The sequence below is a fragment of the Strix uralensis genome, chromosome 31 (assembly GCF_047716275.1).
Source record: "Strix uralensis isolate ZFMK-TIS-50842 chromosome 31, bStrUra1, whole genome shotgun sequence".
Taxonomy (NCBI): Eukaryota; Metazoa; Chordata; class Aves; order Strigiformes; family Strigidae; genus Strix; species Strix uralensis.
Genome location: NC_134002.1, coordinates 2496872 through 2514238, shown reverse-complemented (window position 1 = coordinate 2514238; position 17367 = coordinate 2496872). Strand labels below are relative to the sequence as shown.

At 50.9% G+C, this 17367-nt stretch overlaps 1 protein-coding gene across 1 annotated transcript; it reads right to left on the bottom strand.

The window, feature by feature from the left end:
* Positions 1-16392: 16392 nt before the first annotated feature.
* Positions 16393-17367, bottom strand: LOC141936116 (olfactory receptor 14A16-like). Its single transcript, XM_074852842.1, has one exon. The coding sequence runs from the start codon at positions 17365-17367 to the stop codon at positions 16393-16395; it is 975 nt and encodes a 324-aa protein (XP_074708943.1).

Below are 17367 nucleotides of genomic sequence, written 5' to 3'. Positions count from 1 at the left end.
AGGCCAGCTGCCCCCGGGGCTTGATGGCCAGGAGTGCGGCCAGGAGATCAAGAGAGGGCATTGTCCAGGTTACTGCATCCAGATTTCAGACCCCCAGGACAGGAATGATGTTGGCAAGCTGGAGGGGGTTTGGTGAATGACCCCCAAGATAGTCCGGGCCTGGAACACTTTTCCTGTGAGGAGAGGCTGAGGGAGCTGGTGTTGTGCAGCCTGGAGAAGAGAGGGCTGAGGGGCACCTCAGTGCAGCCGGGCAGCACCTACGAGGAGGCCATAAAGAATAGAGAACTAGGCTCTGCACCATGGTGCATGTTCAGAGGGTGGAAGGTGAGTGTTGGGTGAAACAGAGTTTGTTCAACCTGGAGATAAGGAAATATTTTTTCATTTGAGTTTGATGAGATTCCCCTTGAATATTCTGAGGCACAATCCAATGCTTATTGCCTTCTGCATCTACAGCATAATAAATATTCCTTTCCCTTAATATGGGGATTGACCTGATGGGTCTGTTCACATGACTCCCTTGACTTTCCCTGGTTGGAAGGTGATTTTTTCACAGATTGGCTCAAGATGATGGGCTCTGTCACAGCCACTTGGAGTTGCTTGTTCTGCAGTTATTCAGCCTGAGGTTTCCCCAGATGACCCAAGAGTGTTTATGGATGCTCCTGTGCCTCCTAATAACAGGGCCAAGGTTCTCGGGTTCCCAATGGCCTCTTCAGCTGTGGGTCAGCCCCAAGAATCTGCTGTCAAGGGTACCAGGATCCATGGTGCCAGCCCACAGGAACCTGGGCCTTTCCAGTACAACCTATGGGTCTTGACCAAGACTTTTTGTTGAGTTCCCAGACTGCAGGGAATGCATTGCGTTTATTGTCACTGGTGTTAGTGACTATATGCTGCTCTGCTAGAAACTGAGCTGCTGTTCCACCTTTCTCAAGCTCATTTTCTAAAACCTTTAGTTCTGTTTCTTGTCCAACGTTCACCTCCATTTATTTAATTGATACCAGAGTCTGTATCTGTGGACTCTAAGATCTTCCTCTCCTTTAATTAAGATGGTTCTTGTAATTTGGGAAATTCCTTCTCCTTTTGCACATTCTTTACCTTCTCATCTGTTTCTCTCAGGAGATCCTGGGATTGATTTCAGGCACACCACAGGGTCCCAATGGCACAAGTTGCCTTTCTTAGTGGCTTTTAAGCTTTCCAGTTTGCTGTGACTAACATAGACTTCGCAAGGCTGGAGAGATGGAATCTGCTGCTTTAAAACAGTGGAACCTCCCAGGGCATTTCCCTTGTTTAATCACTCACTTGTGGAGCTTTTTAACACCCTTTTCCTCCTTAAGATATTTGTTAGCTCAGGCTGCATGGTTAATTTCATTCTGTGCAATTCCCATACCACCTTTACACAAGCAAACAATAACAAGAATTTTGCTATTTCTACCACCTAAGCAAGAAAGAGATTTAAATGTTTTTTTCTGTAAACACCAAATCCAGATTTACTTTCCTTCAGAGTTCATTTGGCTCTGAGCATCCCGAGAGCCAGGCCAAAGGATGCACTGCGGGTCATTTCAGTTAACACCCTCTCCGACAAACACTCCACTTTTGCTGCAGGGTTTGTCTCACAGTTACGGACCACGGAATGAAGCTGGGATGAGGCTGCTCCTTAGGACAAAATGTTGTTCGTGTCCAGCCAAGGGTGTGTTGGGGACTACTCCTGAAGTCAGTCAATCAAATATTAAATGAACAAAGAGTTATTTGTTGATGGAATTCTCTGTGCAGGAGCATTCTCTGTGGTGTGATTTCCATACTCACTGGTACCTCCAGCAGTGAACCCCCTCATCTACAGCATGAGGAACCAGGAGTTTAAAGCAACTTTGCAGAAGCTGATTCAATCAGCTGTTTCTCAGCACCATTAACCTGCCCGTGTCTCCTCAGAAGTGATTTCAAATTCATCTTGGGAACCTCCTGCACTTTAGGCATTTTATCTGTGATAACCATGTTTGTCCATGTCTGCACCCACTCCACTTCCCCAGAGTCATGAACCAGCCTGTCTGACCCAGAGGTCTCTTCTCATGTGTCTGGCACGATGGCACAGCTGGCCTCCCATGTGTCATCTGTGTAATAAAAGGGCATTTCCTCAATGTCTGGAGGTTGGGCTCTTCTTCCACAGCTGAGGTCAGGCTGAAGAAATTTCCCCCACAAGGCCGAGCTGCTGTGCTTGGGTTCTCCATAGGAGGAGGGCATGGGGCGGTGTGTCAGGGAATGAGTCTGGGCTGAGCCTTCACCCATGAGTGCCCAGTTCCCCTGGAGATAGTGAATGATCACAGGTGTCTACCTGGGACTGTCACCCCATGGCTTGCAGGCACCACAGCCCACTCGCTCTGCAGAGCAGCACCACCAGCTCAGGGCCCTGTGGAGAGAACGGGGAGGGGTAGGAGAGACAGGTCAGTTCAGCATGGAAAATTTCACTGGTGAAAGGCTCTCTGGGGCCAGTGACATTCCCAGAGAAGAGCAAAGGAGCAGCTCTGTGTTTCCAGGGGGAATAAATGACCAAGAGAAACTTATTTCTGAATGCATCAGCTGAGGACAAGTTTCTCTATTGCTGGGGTAGCTGGAGAAGCCTGAGGTGCCTCTGGGAGAAGAGTCTTTTCCTGGGAGAGCGGCTGGCAGACAGGGGCTTACTGGGAGTGGACAATAAGGATGCCTTGGAGACAGGAGCAGGGGACACAGGGAGACATTGGCCTCCATCTCCTCATGCCATGGCTGGCCCTCAGCCCTGGGGCTGATGTGGAGGCTGAGACACCTCCCATATCTTCCTTTGCTCCCCAGACTTCAATGGACCTCAGGAAACATCCACGAGCCTGTAGGATGCACAAAAGTTCTGTCACTGCAGGGCCAGCGGAAGGGTTTGTGGGACACATGGGAATTAAGGGAAAGAGAGGTATGTGTGTGTAAAAAGCAGGAAGAAGATGTGAAGTAGCGGGAGATGAGAGTGCATCATACTGAGAGGAAATAGGTTGAGTTTTGATTTTGAGGCAGCAGAAGAAGGAAGATATGCAGTTCGGTGCTGGGACATGCAGTGAAATAGAGGATTGAAGTAAGGCTGGGGGCTGGGACATCTTTAGCGACTGAAGAGAATTATCAGGGCTTTGTAAGAAGCTGCACAGGTTATGGGGATCTCACAGCCATTGTCAGACCACAAAAAAATGACAGTTTTGTGTTTGAAGAAAGCGTGAGGACAGAGAGTCATTGTTGAATGTTGGGACAGCATGAGGTCAGAGTGAGGTGGGGAAGCAGGGGTGGTGGTAAAAACGTGCGGACAAACAGGCACAGGCATAGGAAAGTGTGGCACAGCCTGTGGTGGGGATGGCTCCTTGGTTGAGGCTGGGACCTCCCAACAGAACTGAAATCCTTGTCTTTTCGACTATGGCTGCTGTCGCTTCCACTGAGGACACTGAGAGGACACCAGCTCTTACAGCACTTCATTGCCTCCCTCCACAGAGCCTGGGGGGAGTCCTACCGCTGTCCTGCATTGTCCCCCTGCATCTCACTGCCCCCAGGAAGAGCCCTGAGCATCCCAGGAGGGAAAGGATCCCCGTTCCCAGGGGATGGGGCTCAGGGCTTGACCATCCTGTTGATGAAACACATCAAGGCCTTTCACAGTCCCCTGAACATTTGATTTTCAACCCGTAAGCAGTGCCTCTGACTTCCTGCTTGCCCAGCCCCCAGGGACAGGAACCTTGTCTCCTCATTCCCTCCCTGGCCTCTTCAGTCATGGCCCTCGCTGGGGATCACTGACACCCTCACAAACTTGGAGGTTTGCTGCTGACTTTCCCTTCTCTAGAGACCACTTCAATCCCTTTTCTGCACCTGCAGTTCAGGAACTTGGCACCAGAGGGCTCATTAACATGCAAATCCCCCTGACAAGCCAAGTCTCTGGGCATCACTTCATTCCTCACTTCTGAAGTGGTTAATTTGAGAGGATTCAGGTGTGCAGGCAAAGTGAAAAGCTTTCAGTATTACATGTCTATAAGAAACAATTTATTCTTTTTCCACTACTCCTTCTTTTTCTGCTGACACTTTGAGTGACATCAGCAAACTCCAATGGATATTGATCCTGAGCATCTGCTGATAGAGGCTGAACATGTCGGGAAGCCAAGACCCTCTATTTCAGACACTCTCTGGGCAATCTTTGTCCCTGCCTCCAACTCTACATTTCTCTTATCAGCACCCTGGGACTTCCAGCACCTTTGTTCAAATCTGAGCTTTCTCCACAACAGGCTGTAGCTGCATCTTGCAGCCCTTTGACACCAACTCCCACCTGCTGTACTTGGAAATCAATCTGCACACAGCTGCAGAATGATGTTTAATTACCAGAAAGCTAAATCAATGAAAGGCATGATTCTATATAAAATAAAATGCACTCCCCTGCTCTATGATAGGTTAAGCTTACCTCCAATTAAGGGCACTTTCAACAGTGGAGATGACTTTATACTAAAGGAAAACAATTTTTGTCAAGCAGAGACCCCAAGAACCCCCAAAGCACCCCCTGCCCCAGACTCTGTCCATATTCACTCACAGACACTCACACCCTGAAGTCACGAGCTCCCTCGAGCTTCCCATCTGCATCCCATCCCTTCCCATTCCCATCTGCAAACCCATCTGTTAAACAGGGCTGGACTCAGCATTGGCCCCTGGGGGTCACCACTGGTGCCCTGCTCCCAAGGGGACTTTGTGCTCTTGGCCATGGCCTTCTGGATCCGGCCATTCACCCTGTTTCCAGTCCACCTCACTCACGCCTATCAGGGTGTGACGGGATGCAGCGTGAAAAGAATTGTTAATACGGAGGTGAAACACCTTCCCTGCTCTGCCCTCATCCACCAGCCGAGGCATCTCATTGCTGTGGTGGGTTAACCGTGGCTAATCACCAAACTGCCACCCAACTGCTGGCTCACTGCCTCTCCCACCCCAGTGGGATGGGGGAGAAAATAGGAAGAATGGGGATGAGAAAGCTGCTGGGTGGGTCAAGGACAGGGAGATCTGCAGGTGGGACTTAACTTGGGGGAAAAAACTCAGTTGTTTTCAGTTAAAACAGAGATTTAATTACAAATTCATGTATTGGGGAAAAATTACAAATATTAGAACAACATCTTTCCTCTCTCCTGTCTTGGACACAGCTTCACTCCTTCACTCCAGGCTCCTCTCCCCCATCCTGAGCAGTGCAGGGGCATTTGGGATTGGGGGTCACAGCCAGTACATAACAGTTTTTCTCTGATTCTTCTTTCCCGCAGTTTTTCTCTGCTCTGGCACTAATCCTCCATGGGCTGCAGGGAAGATCTGCTCCACCATGGAGCACCTCCACCTCTTTCTCCAAACTTGATGTTCCCTCCGTGGTTTCTCAGTGTATTTGTTCCCTCCAGCCCTATCTGTACGGTGTTTTCTGCCCTTTCGCAAATATGTTTTCACAGCTGCACGACCAGTTTTGCTGATGGGCTGATCTGTGTCCTGCCTTGAGACCATTGTGGAGCTGGAAACAGATCTGTCTGGCACAGGGCAACCCCTGGCCTCGTCCCACAGAGCCGCCCTTGCAGCCCCTCCAGCTACCAACCCCTTGTCACATACACCCCATACAGTCACCCACTGTGGAAAGGGAAGGTGAAAAAGCCTTTTTTTTTTTTTTCGGTTGAACTATGGTTTGTTTTATTGTTCTTTTTTGGAATTAAGAAACAACTTTATGTGGGTGTTTGCAGCCACTTCTCCAAATGTAGCAGGTGGGAATTGGTGCAAATGAGCTGCAACCTTCAGCTACAGACAGAAAGACTGGGTCTGAAAAAGCCCAGGGGGCTGAGGAGAGAGACCTCAGTGGTGGGGACAAAGTGACAAAGGTTGGCCATAGAGTTTGTGACCTCACTGAACTTGTTTGTGGGGAAACTGGTTAAGAGGTTGTGGGCACAAACATTATTCTCCTCTGTCCCTTCTGTTGCAGGGATGGATGAAGAAGATTACAGAAGAACTCAACGGATGAACTTGTGGCTCCGAGACTGGTGTTACCAGCAGGGCTTTGGATTTTTCAAGCATGGGTTTCATACAGGATGCCAGAGCTTTTGGCATCAGATGGGATGCATCTGTCCCAGAGGGGGAAAAGGATCTTGGGGCAGGAGTTAGCTGGGCTCATTGAGAGAGCTTTAAACTAGATTTGAAGGGGGAAGGTGACAAAGCTGGAACTCCTAGACATAAGCCCCAGGGTAGATTACCAGAGTTTGTGGGCTGTTGTGCCAGCGATGACCCTCACCCAGCTGTCCCTGTGGAGGCAAGGGATGGAGACATGCAACACAACAAAGATGCAAAGGATAATGATGGGTCAGTAACCGTGGTAATACTTGTGAAAGCTCAAGCTGCTCTAAATGCAAAAAGGTGCTGGGGACACCAGCCCATCTGAAGTGCATGTATACCAATGCACTCAGCATGGGTAACAAACAGGAGAAGCTTGAAGCCATGATGCAACAGGAAAATTATGATGTATTGGTTATTACAGAAACATGGTGGGATGTCTCCCATGACTGGAGTGCGCCTGTTGAGAGCTACAAGTTCTTTAGGAGGGACAGACAAGGAAGGAGAGGTGATGGGGTGGACTGTATGTTAGGGACTGTTATGATTGCTTTGAGTACAAGTGTAGTGAAGACAGGTTAGAGTGTCTTTGCGTTAGAATCAGGGGGAAGGCCAACAGGGCAGATGTAGTAGGAGTCTACTATAGGCCACCCAACCAGGACAGAGAGGTGGATGAAATATTCTATAGGCATTTAGGAGAAATCTCATGATCACTTGCCCTTGTTCTTGTGGGAGATTTTAACTTCCCAGACACCTGCTGGAAATAGAACACAGCAGAGCGGGACCAGTCCTGGAGATTCCTGGAATGTGTGGGAGACAACTTCCTGACGCAACTGGTGAGAGAACCAATCAGAGAAGGTGCCCTGCTGGATCTCCTCTTTGTGAACAGAGAAGGACTGGTGGATGATGTGGTGGTTGGAGGCCAACTAGGACACAGTGATCATGAAATAATAGAGTTCTCTATTCTTAGAGAGGTCAGGAGAAGGCTAAGCAGAACGGACATCCTGGACTTCCAAAGGGCTGACTTTGTCTTGCTTAGGCAACTACTTGACAGGATCCCTTGGGAGATGGTCCTGAAGGGTATAGGGGTCCAGGAAGGCTGGGTGCTCTTTAAGAAGAAAGTCTTAATGGCTCAGGAACAGGCAGTCCCCAGGTGCTGTAAGAGAAGCCGGCGACAGAGAAGACCACCCTGGCTGAACAGGGAGCTTTGGCTGCAACTCAGGGAGAAAAGGAAAGTTTACAGCCTTTGGAAGAAGGGACTGGCCACTCACAGTGATTACAAAGAGGCTGTGAGGCTGTGCAGGGCAGAAATCAGGAGGTCTAAAGCCCAGCTGGAATTTACCCTGGCTTCAGCAATCAAGGACAACAAGAAATGTTTCTATAAGTATGTCACCAGCAAAAGAAGACCAGGGAGAGTCTCCATCCCCTGCTAGATACAGGAGGAAACATGGTAACAAATGGTGAGGAGAAGGCTGAAGTCCTTAATGCCTTCTTTGCCTCAGTCTTTAATAACAAGACCAGTTGTACTGAGGGAATCCAGCCAGAGGACAGAGACTGGGAGAACGACCCCCCCACAATCCAGGAGAGAGTCAGTGACCTACTGCATTACATAGACACACACATGTCTATGGGACCAGATGGGGTACACCCGAGGGTGCTGAAGGAACTGGCTGGGGTGCTCGCCAAGCCGGTTTCCATCATTTACCAGCAGTCCTGGCTGAGCAGGGAGGTCCCGACAGATTGGAAACTGGCCAATGTGACGCCCATATATAAGAAGGGTCGGAAGGATGATCCGGGAAATTATAGGCCTGTCAGCTTGACGTCGGTGCCTGGAAAGCTGATGGAGCAGCTCATCCTGAGTACCATCACACAACACATGCGGGACAACCAGGGGATCAGGCCCAGTCAGCATGGGTTTAGGAAAGGCGGGTCCTGCTTGACAAACCTGATCTCCTTCTACGACAGGGCGACCTGCTTATTGGATGAGGGAAAGGCTGTGGATGTAGTTTACCTCGATTCAGTGAGGCCTTTGACACCATTTCCCACAGCATTCTTCTGGTGAAACTGGCTGCTCAAGGCTTGGATGGGCACACGCTTTGCAGGGTAAAAAACTGGCTGGATGGCCGGGCCCAAAGAGTTGTGGTGAATGGAGTTAAATCCAGTTGGCGGCCGGTCACGAGTGGTGTCCCCCAGGGCTCGGTTTTGGGGCCACTCTTGTTTAACATCTTTATTGATGATCTGGACGAGGGGATCGAGTGCACCCTCAGTAAGTTTGCAGATGACACCAAGTTGGGTGGGAGTGTTGATCTGCTCGAGGGTAGGGAGGCTCTGCAGAGAGATCTGGACAGGCTGGAGCGATGGACTAAGGCCAACTGTATGAGCTTCAGTAAGGCCAAATGCCGGGTGCTGCACTTGGGTCACAACAACCCCCAGCAGTGCTACAGGCTTGGGGAGGAGTGGCTGGAGAGCTGCCAGTCAGAGAGGGACCTGGGGGTGTTGACTGACAGCCGGCTGAACAGGAGCCAGCAGTGTGCCCAGGTGGCCAAGAAGGCCAATGGCATCCTGGCCTGCATCAGAAATAGCGTGGCCAGCAGGGACAGGGAAGTGATCTTGCCCCTGTACTCAGCACTGGTGAGGCCGCACCTCGATGACTGTGTTCAGTTTTGGGCCCCTCACTACAAAAAGGCCATTGAATGGCTCGAGTGTGTCCAGAGAAGGGCAACAGAGCTGGTGCAGGGTCTGGAGCACAGGTCTGATGGGGAGTGGCTGAGGGAACTGGGGGGGTTTAGTCTGGAGAAGAGGAGGCTGAGGGGAGAACTCATTGCCCTCTACAAGTCCCTGAAAGGAGGGTGCAGAGAGGGGGGTATGAACCTCTTTAACCAAGTAATGAGTGATAAGAAAAGAGGGAATGGCCTCAAGTTGCGCCAGGGAAGGTTTAGACTGGATATTAGGAAGTATTTCTTTACAGAACAGGTTGTTAGGTGTTGGAATGGGCTGCCCAGGGAGGTGGTGGAGTCCCCATCCCTGGAGGTGTTTAAGAGTAGGGTCGACATAGCGTTAAGGGATATGGTGTAGATGGGAACTGGCAGTGTTAGGTTAACGGTTGGACTAGATGATCTTCAAGGTCCTTTCCAACATAGATGATTCTTTGATTCTGTGATTCTGTGTCCCTCTGTGCAGCTCCTATTTTGTAGGAGTTGGGAGGAGGTGGAGAGTGCTGAGGGGAGCTCTGCAAATATGGGGTTCAGGGCCTCAAGCACATGACCTGTGTGTAGAGATGGAGGGACATGGGCATCTTTGGGCCAATGTCATGGAGGTCCGAGGCAGTAAAGGATTAGCCTGACAGTGCTTGATTGGTGGTTTCAGAGGTGATGGAGCTTTTCTTTGTGGTGGAAAACAGCATGAGAAAGACATAATGGAACTAAGAGAACCTTGGGAGGTTGGGGATGGTCAAGAATTCAGAGAATTGTCACCCCAAGGACAGTGTTGTGCAGTAACAAGACACAGAGAGGGAGTCTGCACCATCCCATAGCTTTGTGTTTCAAGGAAGAGCCAGGGAGGATGGAGAGATATTCAGTGTTGGTGCGGCCTCACCTCGAGTACTGTGTGCAGTGCTGGGCCTGCAATTTAAGAAGGATGTGGAGATCCTTGAATGCATCCAGAGGAGGGCAACAAAGCTGGTGACAGGGCTGGAAGGAATCTCACATGGGGAACAGCTAGGACTCTGGTTTGTCTAGCTTTGAGAAGAAGAGGTTGAGGTGCGACCCCATTGCTCTCTGCAGCTTCCTGAGGAGGGGAAATGGTGTGGGAGGTGCTGCTGTCTTCTCCCTGGGATCCAGTGATAGGATGTGTGGGAATGGTTCAAAGCTCTGGCAGGGGAGGATTAGACTGCACATGAGGACGCATTGGTTTTACCAAGAAGGTGGACAATCACTGGAACAGGCTTCCTAGAGAGGTGATCGATGACCCAAGCTGGTCAGTGTTTGAGAGGCATTTGGACAATGCCCTTAATAACAGCCTTAACTTGGCCAGCCCTGAACTGGTCAGGTGGTTGGACTAGATGATCGTTGTAGCTCTCTTCCAGCTCAAATACTCACTTTATTTTTTCCTATTCTATATCAGGAAGAGCAGGTAAATGCTGAGGTGAAAGCAAGGTGGGGAAGAAAGGGTGATGTTGAGAGCCTGCAGGGGAAGAACTGCAGGTGTGGGACACTGAGCACAGCCTGTGATAGAGACAGCTGAAGGCTCTGGCATAGCTGAGAGCCCCCAACAGGGCCAAGGTCTTTTCCCCCTTGCCTATGGTTGTTGCCTCTGCAGTTAAAGCGTACCAGGATAAACCTCAGCCTCATGGCACCAGGAGCTCATGGCCTCCTTGTCCCACCCAGGACAGACCCATCAGTGCCATACCCTAGTCCTGCCCTTGGCACCGCACATTGCCACATGACACTGCCCCAGGAAGAGCCCTGGGCAATGTGGGAGGGACACGATCTCCCTTCCCAGGGGCTGCGGGTCAGGCTTTGGCCCTTTGGCTTCAACACATGAAGGCAGACTGAGCATCAGAACCACCTTTACATTGGGTTTGCTACCTCTCATTCCTGCCTCCACCTTTGTGCTCTAACCAGCCCCTGGGGAGGCTTTGTTGGGGATGGCCCTCAGTGGGACCCAGTAACACTCCTGGGAACTGTAGGTGTTGCTTGTGACCTTCACTTCTTCAGCCGTTGGTTCAGGCTCCTCTCAGTGTCTGAGGCTCATGGTCTCAGCACCAAAGACACCATGGGGCTCATGAAAATGCAAAAAGCCATGTCTCTTCCAATTATTTTCTTCAGTCTTCAAGTCTTGGGTAGCTAATTGCAGTGGTCTCTAGAGTGGAAGTAAAGGGGTATTTTTCACTGAGCATTTAATACAGAAGTATTTTTTATTATTAAGTATATTGTATGACATTTTCAGTTTACAGCAGCAGTGATGGCAGCATTCTCTAATTGATGTTGATGCAGGGGGTCTCCTCCTGCTGTCAGGAGGGGTAGGACCAGCTCCTCCTGGAGGTCAGACACTCCATGGACAACCTGATTCCTCACCTCCCCAGCCCGGCCATTTCTCCCATCGGCCCCCTGGCACTTGCAGCACTTCTCCTGACATCAGACTTCTCCACCCCGGCTGCAGCTGGAGGTTACAGCTCCTCTGCACCAGCTCCCACTGGCTTCCCTCAGAGACCTGGCTGCACACGGGCACAGCAGAATTTCTCTTCATTGCAAACAAACAGAAGGAAAACATGGGAGAGTTTAACAAACAGCAACCGCCACTGCTCAGCTGTGTGCTAAGGGGAAGCTGCCTCCACTGAGGTTCACCATCCCCAGGGGAGAACCTCACTAGCAATGTTTCAGACAGATCGATGGGAAATGAGAGATATGAACACAGTGAAGGAGGTGGCTGAAGAGAGAATTAGACTGCTGAGAGACAAGGGCAGGCTTCTGACTCCCTGAAGCTCAGAGCTTCAGTTTCAGTTCATACACTTCCTAGAAATTCTCATTTGGTCATGGTGGAAAAACATCATCACTTTATTCAAAGTTTTCAGTCATCTCAGCTGACAAAATTTGCTCAGGTGTTTTTTAAAAGTCTCAGGCAGTTCTTCCCCTTTCCAGGCAGAGCTCAGCTGTCTGACCATGGACATTGAGTGCCCCTTGCAGACGCCCCGGTGTATCTGACCTATTTCCCTGGCACTGGCCGCTGTCACACAGGCCAGGAGGTCTCCTGCAGGAGACCAGAGCCCCTCGGGAGCTGCTGGTAGAGGCCAGGCAGAGGGGCCCAGGACACCTGCACTGCCACCAGGCATCTCTTTCCCTGTGACTTAGGGCATCTGTGTCCCTGTAGCTACATCCCACCCTTGTTCTGGAAATATTTTTTTCTTTAAAATCGTAATTAAAAAAAGTCCATGAAATCCCCAAAGACTGGTATATCAAAAGAAAACCAGGAGGAAAAGAATTTAAAAAAGCTGAAAAGTGTATTCAAAGATTTATTTGGCTTTTCTTCTTTCCTCATTTCTCTTTGTTTTATTTTTATTGATATTTTCTGAACATTCATATCATATTCAGGCCTGCAGTGTAGTAGACAGATATTTCTATGTCTTGCAGAGATCCCAGCACACTAAAACCCCTCCCCACCCAGCAGCATCCTTGCCACTCCTCCCCCCTTGCACAAAGAGAGTCACCACTAAAGTGTCAGGCTCTCTCCCCTGATATGGGGAAGCTGGGGGACCACCTGCAGCGAAACACCCTGGGTTTGGGTGGCCAGATTTGCACTTGTCTCAACACATCTGTGTTACAGTGTCTGCTCAAAGGGGTCTCTGCATCATCCATGAACACTCCCTTTTTATTCCCTCCAGGGTAAATGAAGAATGACTCCTTTGTAAGTGAAGAAAGGGAAGACACTGGTCTCCCCCAACATCAGACACCTCTGGGCAGATGTCTATGTCAAATCAAGTTGTCTGGACTTCCCTTCCTAGTCAATGCAGACAGAGTCTAGAGTTCCCTTCCCAGTCAATGGAGAGAAAGGAGTTGATTCCACTAAGGTGTCTGGAGATCCTTTTCCTGGTGACCAGGGAATGCTCCAGAAGGGTTCGCATAGGTCCTGGGTCACCCTTCCAAGCACCCTGTGGGTACTTCACCTACCCCAGGACATTTCAGAGAGCAACAGCTGATGGATGTGGGCAAAGGAATTACTCAAATGAATTTACTCCATCACGTTCTTGGGGTCTGAGATGTGACTGACCAGCCTTTAGTTCCATGGATGCTCCTTCTTGCCCTGCTTGAAAATGGGTGCAATGTCTGCCATTTCCCACCCTGTTTGCCCTGACACTTCAAAGATGACCAGGAGCAGCCTTGCAATGACCCCAGGCAGCTCTCCCAGCACCCTTGGGCACATCCCCTCTGGTCCCATGCACCTGTGTGTGCCCAAGTGGTGCAAGTGCTCCCCAGACACACCTTCCTCTGCCATGGGTGTAGCCCTGCCTGCACAAATGTTGGTCAGAGACTCAAGGACCACGGAGCTGTGGGGGCAGATCTTACCAGGAGAAGAGGATGGGAAAACAATGAGTTCCTGACCCTTTTCCTGGTTTCAGAACCAGATGAGCTTTAGCTTTCCTGCTGGCACGCCTGTACCCCAAGACCATGTCTGTATCTGCTTCGTGGACAATCTGTTTCCTCTCCCACCCCTGTGCAATGCCTTCTGGTGTGTGAACTCCTCAGCTAGAAGATCCTTGTCCATCCCCACCAGCCTCCAGCTAGGCCCTGCTCAAATCCCAGAACATCAGACTGAGGTGCTGCTGGGCTTTGATACTGTTCCCAAAGATCCCAGAGGGCTCCATGGATCTTGACTCTCCAGGATCCCACAAAGCAGGTGCTGAACCATGTGAAATGTGCTGTGCTGCAGGCCAAGGCTGTCATTCTGCTCTTTGTCTTTTTCCTCTGCCATGGTCACTGCAGCCACAGGTGCCCTCAGCATTCACATCCTCGTCCAGTTCTGCCTTGTTCATGAGTATCAGAGTGCAGCCCTCATCAGTCATCACTCACCTGTGTCCAAAAAGGGAGGGGTGAGGCAGGGGAAAGGTCCCTGTCTGGCTGCTGGCTCTGAGGACACCTCTGTTCCAGCCCCCCGACCAGCTGCAGCAGGCAGGAGGGCAGGCCCCGCTCATGGACACCCTGCTCAGCCCTGTCTGCTCTGGAGCAGACCTGACACCAAACAGCATCTCCCCTCAGAACCACAGCTGGGACTGCAACTTGGAGGGGGCTCACCTGGAAAGAAGCACCCAGGAGTGAGCCAATACCCAGACTGTGTGAGGGCTGAGCAGGTGCCTGGAGGCCCAGATAATGAAGGAACCAAGTGATTTAAAAGTTGTATGAGGACTAATTACAGGGGAGGAGCTTCAAGACCCGCCATCAACTGCAAGAAGAGCCTGTACAAGCAAGAGTGGACAGACACACAAACAGCCGTTTTCTAAAACAAGGGGAGACAAATCCCAGGTGGAGTCCACATGGCATGGGAATGCACCAGAAGGAGAAACTCCTTGCTGTCGATGAACACCAGGAACGTATTTCAATCAGAGGTGGCATTCAGCTTCCCTGATTCCCCAAGTCTACCAGTAGGAGCTTCAGGCTCCAGACCCCGGCCTTTCAGGGTGTTAAAGCTGGATGCAGTGAGGTTCAGAGGTAATGTAGAGCTGTCTGAGGCAGTGCCTCCCAGGCTCCCCTTGCAGTTGGTTCAGTGGAGGAGACAGTCACCTGACTTGTTTTAGCTGGTCACATAAAACAAGACAAGAGATGGTAGGGTAATAAGGCTCAGCGTAGACCTTGGGAGCTCTATGGGAAAACAGAATCACACAATCATCTAGGTTGGAAGGGACCTAGAAGATCTTCTAGTCAACCATTAACCTAGCACTGACAGTTTCCAACTACACCATATCCCTAAGTGCTATGTCAACCCGCCTCTTGAACACCTCCAGGGATGGGGACTCCACCACCTCCCTGGGCAGCCCATTCCAATGCCGAACAACCCATTCTGTAAAGAAATGCCTCCTAATATCCAGTCTAAACCTTCCCTGGTGCAACTTGAGGCCATTACCTCTTGTCCTATCACTTATTACTTGGTTAAAGAGGCTCATCCCCAGCTTTCTGCAACCTCCTTTCAAAACCCTCTGCTCAAAGCAGGTTCAGGTATATGGTGAGACTTAGTTTCTTAGGGCTTGGTCCATCTGGGTCTTGAAAACCTGTAAGGATGGGAGGCCCCCCCCTGGCTGTGCGGTGCCGCTCAGGCATCCCTTCTCCAGGCTGAAGAAGCCCGTCAGTAGGAGCCCTTTCCCTGAGCAGAGGCCTGGGAGACCTTTTCAGGAAAGACTAAAGCAAAGGCACCATTGAGTCCCTCATCCCCATCTGTCTCTGCTGCTGTGAAACCCCCTCCCCATTCAGCAGCAACTCGCATGGGCCTTGTTCAGCCTTTTACTGCAAACGCAGTGACTGAAGCTCTTCATTTTGCTCTGGATGTTGCCTGCAGCCCCCATCAGCTCCAGGGCAGCTTTGGCTTTCCTAAACACATGCCCTCAGCTCAGGTCATATTTCTAAATTCCTCCTTCATAGCCTGTCCTTGCTTCCACCTCCTGATCACTGTGTCATGGCCCCCACCTGTGACCCATCAGTGCACCAGTGCAGCCCCACTGCCCAACACATGCCCCCATGGCCCCCTCATCAGACACTGCCCAGGACAGTCGAAAGATTCCACATCTTAATTCCTAAGACAGGTTTCATTGCCCTTTCTCCCCAAGGCCATGCTGCTTTGCAAGCTCCCCCACATCCGACCACTGCCCAGACCAGCATGTCCCATGCTGGGGGGAGACTGAATATGGCTGCCCCTTCCCTCCATCCAGGTACTGAGAACAGCAGGAGGATGGAGATGGTCTCACAGAGAGACTCACCCATAAACTTGGAGTGAGCAGCCAGTGCTGGAAATGGCCAATGAGAGAGGCTGGTGAGTGATGAAGGTGCTGGGCCACCTTCCTGGTCTGTCCATGCCACCAAGGGCACAGACAAGCCTCTTCTCTCCTGCACCTGCATGTCTTCAATCCCTTCCACAAGCCCTGGCTCTGCACCACAAATGCTCTGGTATGAGTCCTCATCCCGGGTGGTCACTCAGTGTGAGATATATGCTGATGGTTTTCATTCCCCGGTACTTTCCATCCCAGCTCAGCTCCCTCCAAGCTCTCCCACCTCCCCTGCCCTCTCTTCACTTCTTTCCCCAGCACAGCCCAGTCTGGGCTGGTGCCAAGGCAGTGCCCGCTGCAGTGTGCTCCAGGCACTCACACTACAGCTGCAGCCCCAGAGGGGGCAGGGAGGGGTCAGCCCCAGAGATGGGAGGCACCCATGGCACAAGGACAAGGAGATCAGGGGCACCCTGCATCCCCTGCTCTCCTCTCCAGCAGATCCTGAGGGGTCTGCAGCCTCTCCGTGCCATCCCCTCTTCCCAGACCAGCACAAGACCCCTGACCTGGTGCAGCCAGAAAAGTGTTTTCATTCCCAGTTTATTCCTGGCATGGTAAGGTTGAATGTAAGACAAAGAAGTCATGGGTTCGTTTATTTTCCTTAAGTAAAGAGAGTGCCTGGCTCCTGCTTTAGATAATGGCCCTGGGTAATACAAGACAGGTGGATACTGATGTAGGAGGGGAAGAATAATGGAATTTCTTTGTAGACCAGATAATCACAAATGGGAAAAGTAATAAATAATATATAAAGAAGGAAAGACATGCTTGGCTTGTCATGACATACACTGGGAGTCGTTTGCAGAGAAAGTTTGACAGCTTCTGGCTGGTGAAAAACGTCCAACCAGTTTCCTCAGGGCATCCTTGAGTTCCTGATTCCTCATGCTGTAGATAAGGGGGTTCAGTGCTGGAGGCACCACTGAGTACAGAACTGCAACCACTAGGTTCAGAGCTGGGGAGGAGATGGAGGGGGGCTTCAGATGGGCAAACATGACAGTGCTGGTAAAGAGGGAGACAACGGTCAAGTGAGGGAGGCACGTGGAGAAGGCTTTGTGCCGTCCCTGCTCAGAGGGGATCCTCAGCACCACCCTGAAGATCTGCACATAGGACACCACAATGAAAACAAAACACCCAAAAAGTAAACAGGCACTAACCGTGGTAAGCCGAATTTCCCTGAGGTAGGAGTGTGAGCAGGAGAGCTTGAGGATCTGGGGGATTTCACAGAAGAACTGGTCTAGGGTGTTGCCTTGGCAGAGTGGAAGTGAAAATGTGTTGGCTGTGTGCAGCATAGCAAAGAGAAACCCAGTGCCCCAGGCAGCTGCTGCCATGTGGACACAAGCTCTGCTGCCCAGGAGGGTCCCGTAGTGCAGGGGTATGCAGATGGCAACGTAGCGGTCGTAGGACATGACGGTGAGAAGGAAATACTCTCCTGAAGCAAAGAAATAGAAGAAAAAGACCTGTGTGGCACATCCCAAGTAGGAGATGTCCCTGTTGTTCCAGAGGGAATTGTCCATGGCTTTGGGGAGAGTGGTGGAGATGGAGCCCAGGTCGAGGAGGGAGAGGTTGAGGAGGAAGAAGTACATGGGGGTGTGCAGGTGGTGGTCACAGGCGATGGCGGTGATGATGAGGCCGTTGCCCAGGAGGGCAGCCAGGTAGATGCCCAGGAAGAGCCAGAAGTGCAAGAGCTGCAGCTCCCGTGTGTCTGCGAACACCAGGAGGAGGAACTCAGTGATGGAGCTGCCGTTGTACAT

Excerpts from the sequence above, each read along its gene's own strand:
- LOC141936116 (XM_074852842.1), bottom strand. The coding sequence starts at position 17,367 with ATGTACAACGGCAGCTCCATCACTGAGTTCCTCCTCCTGGTGTTCGCA.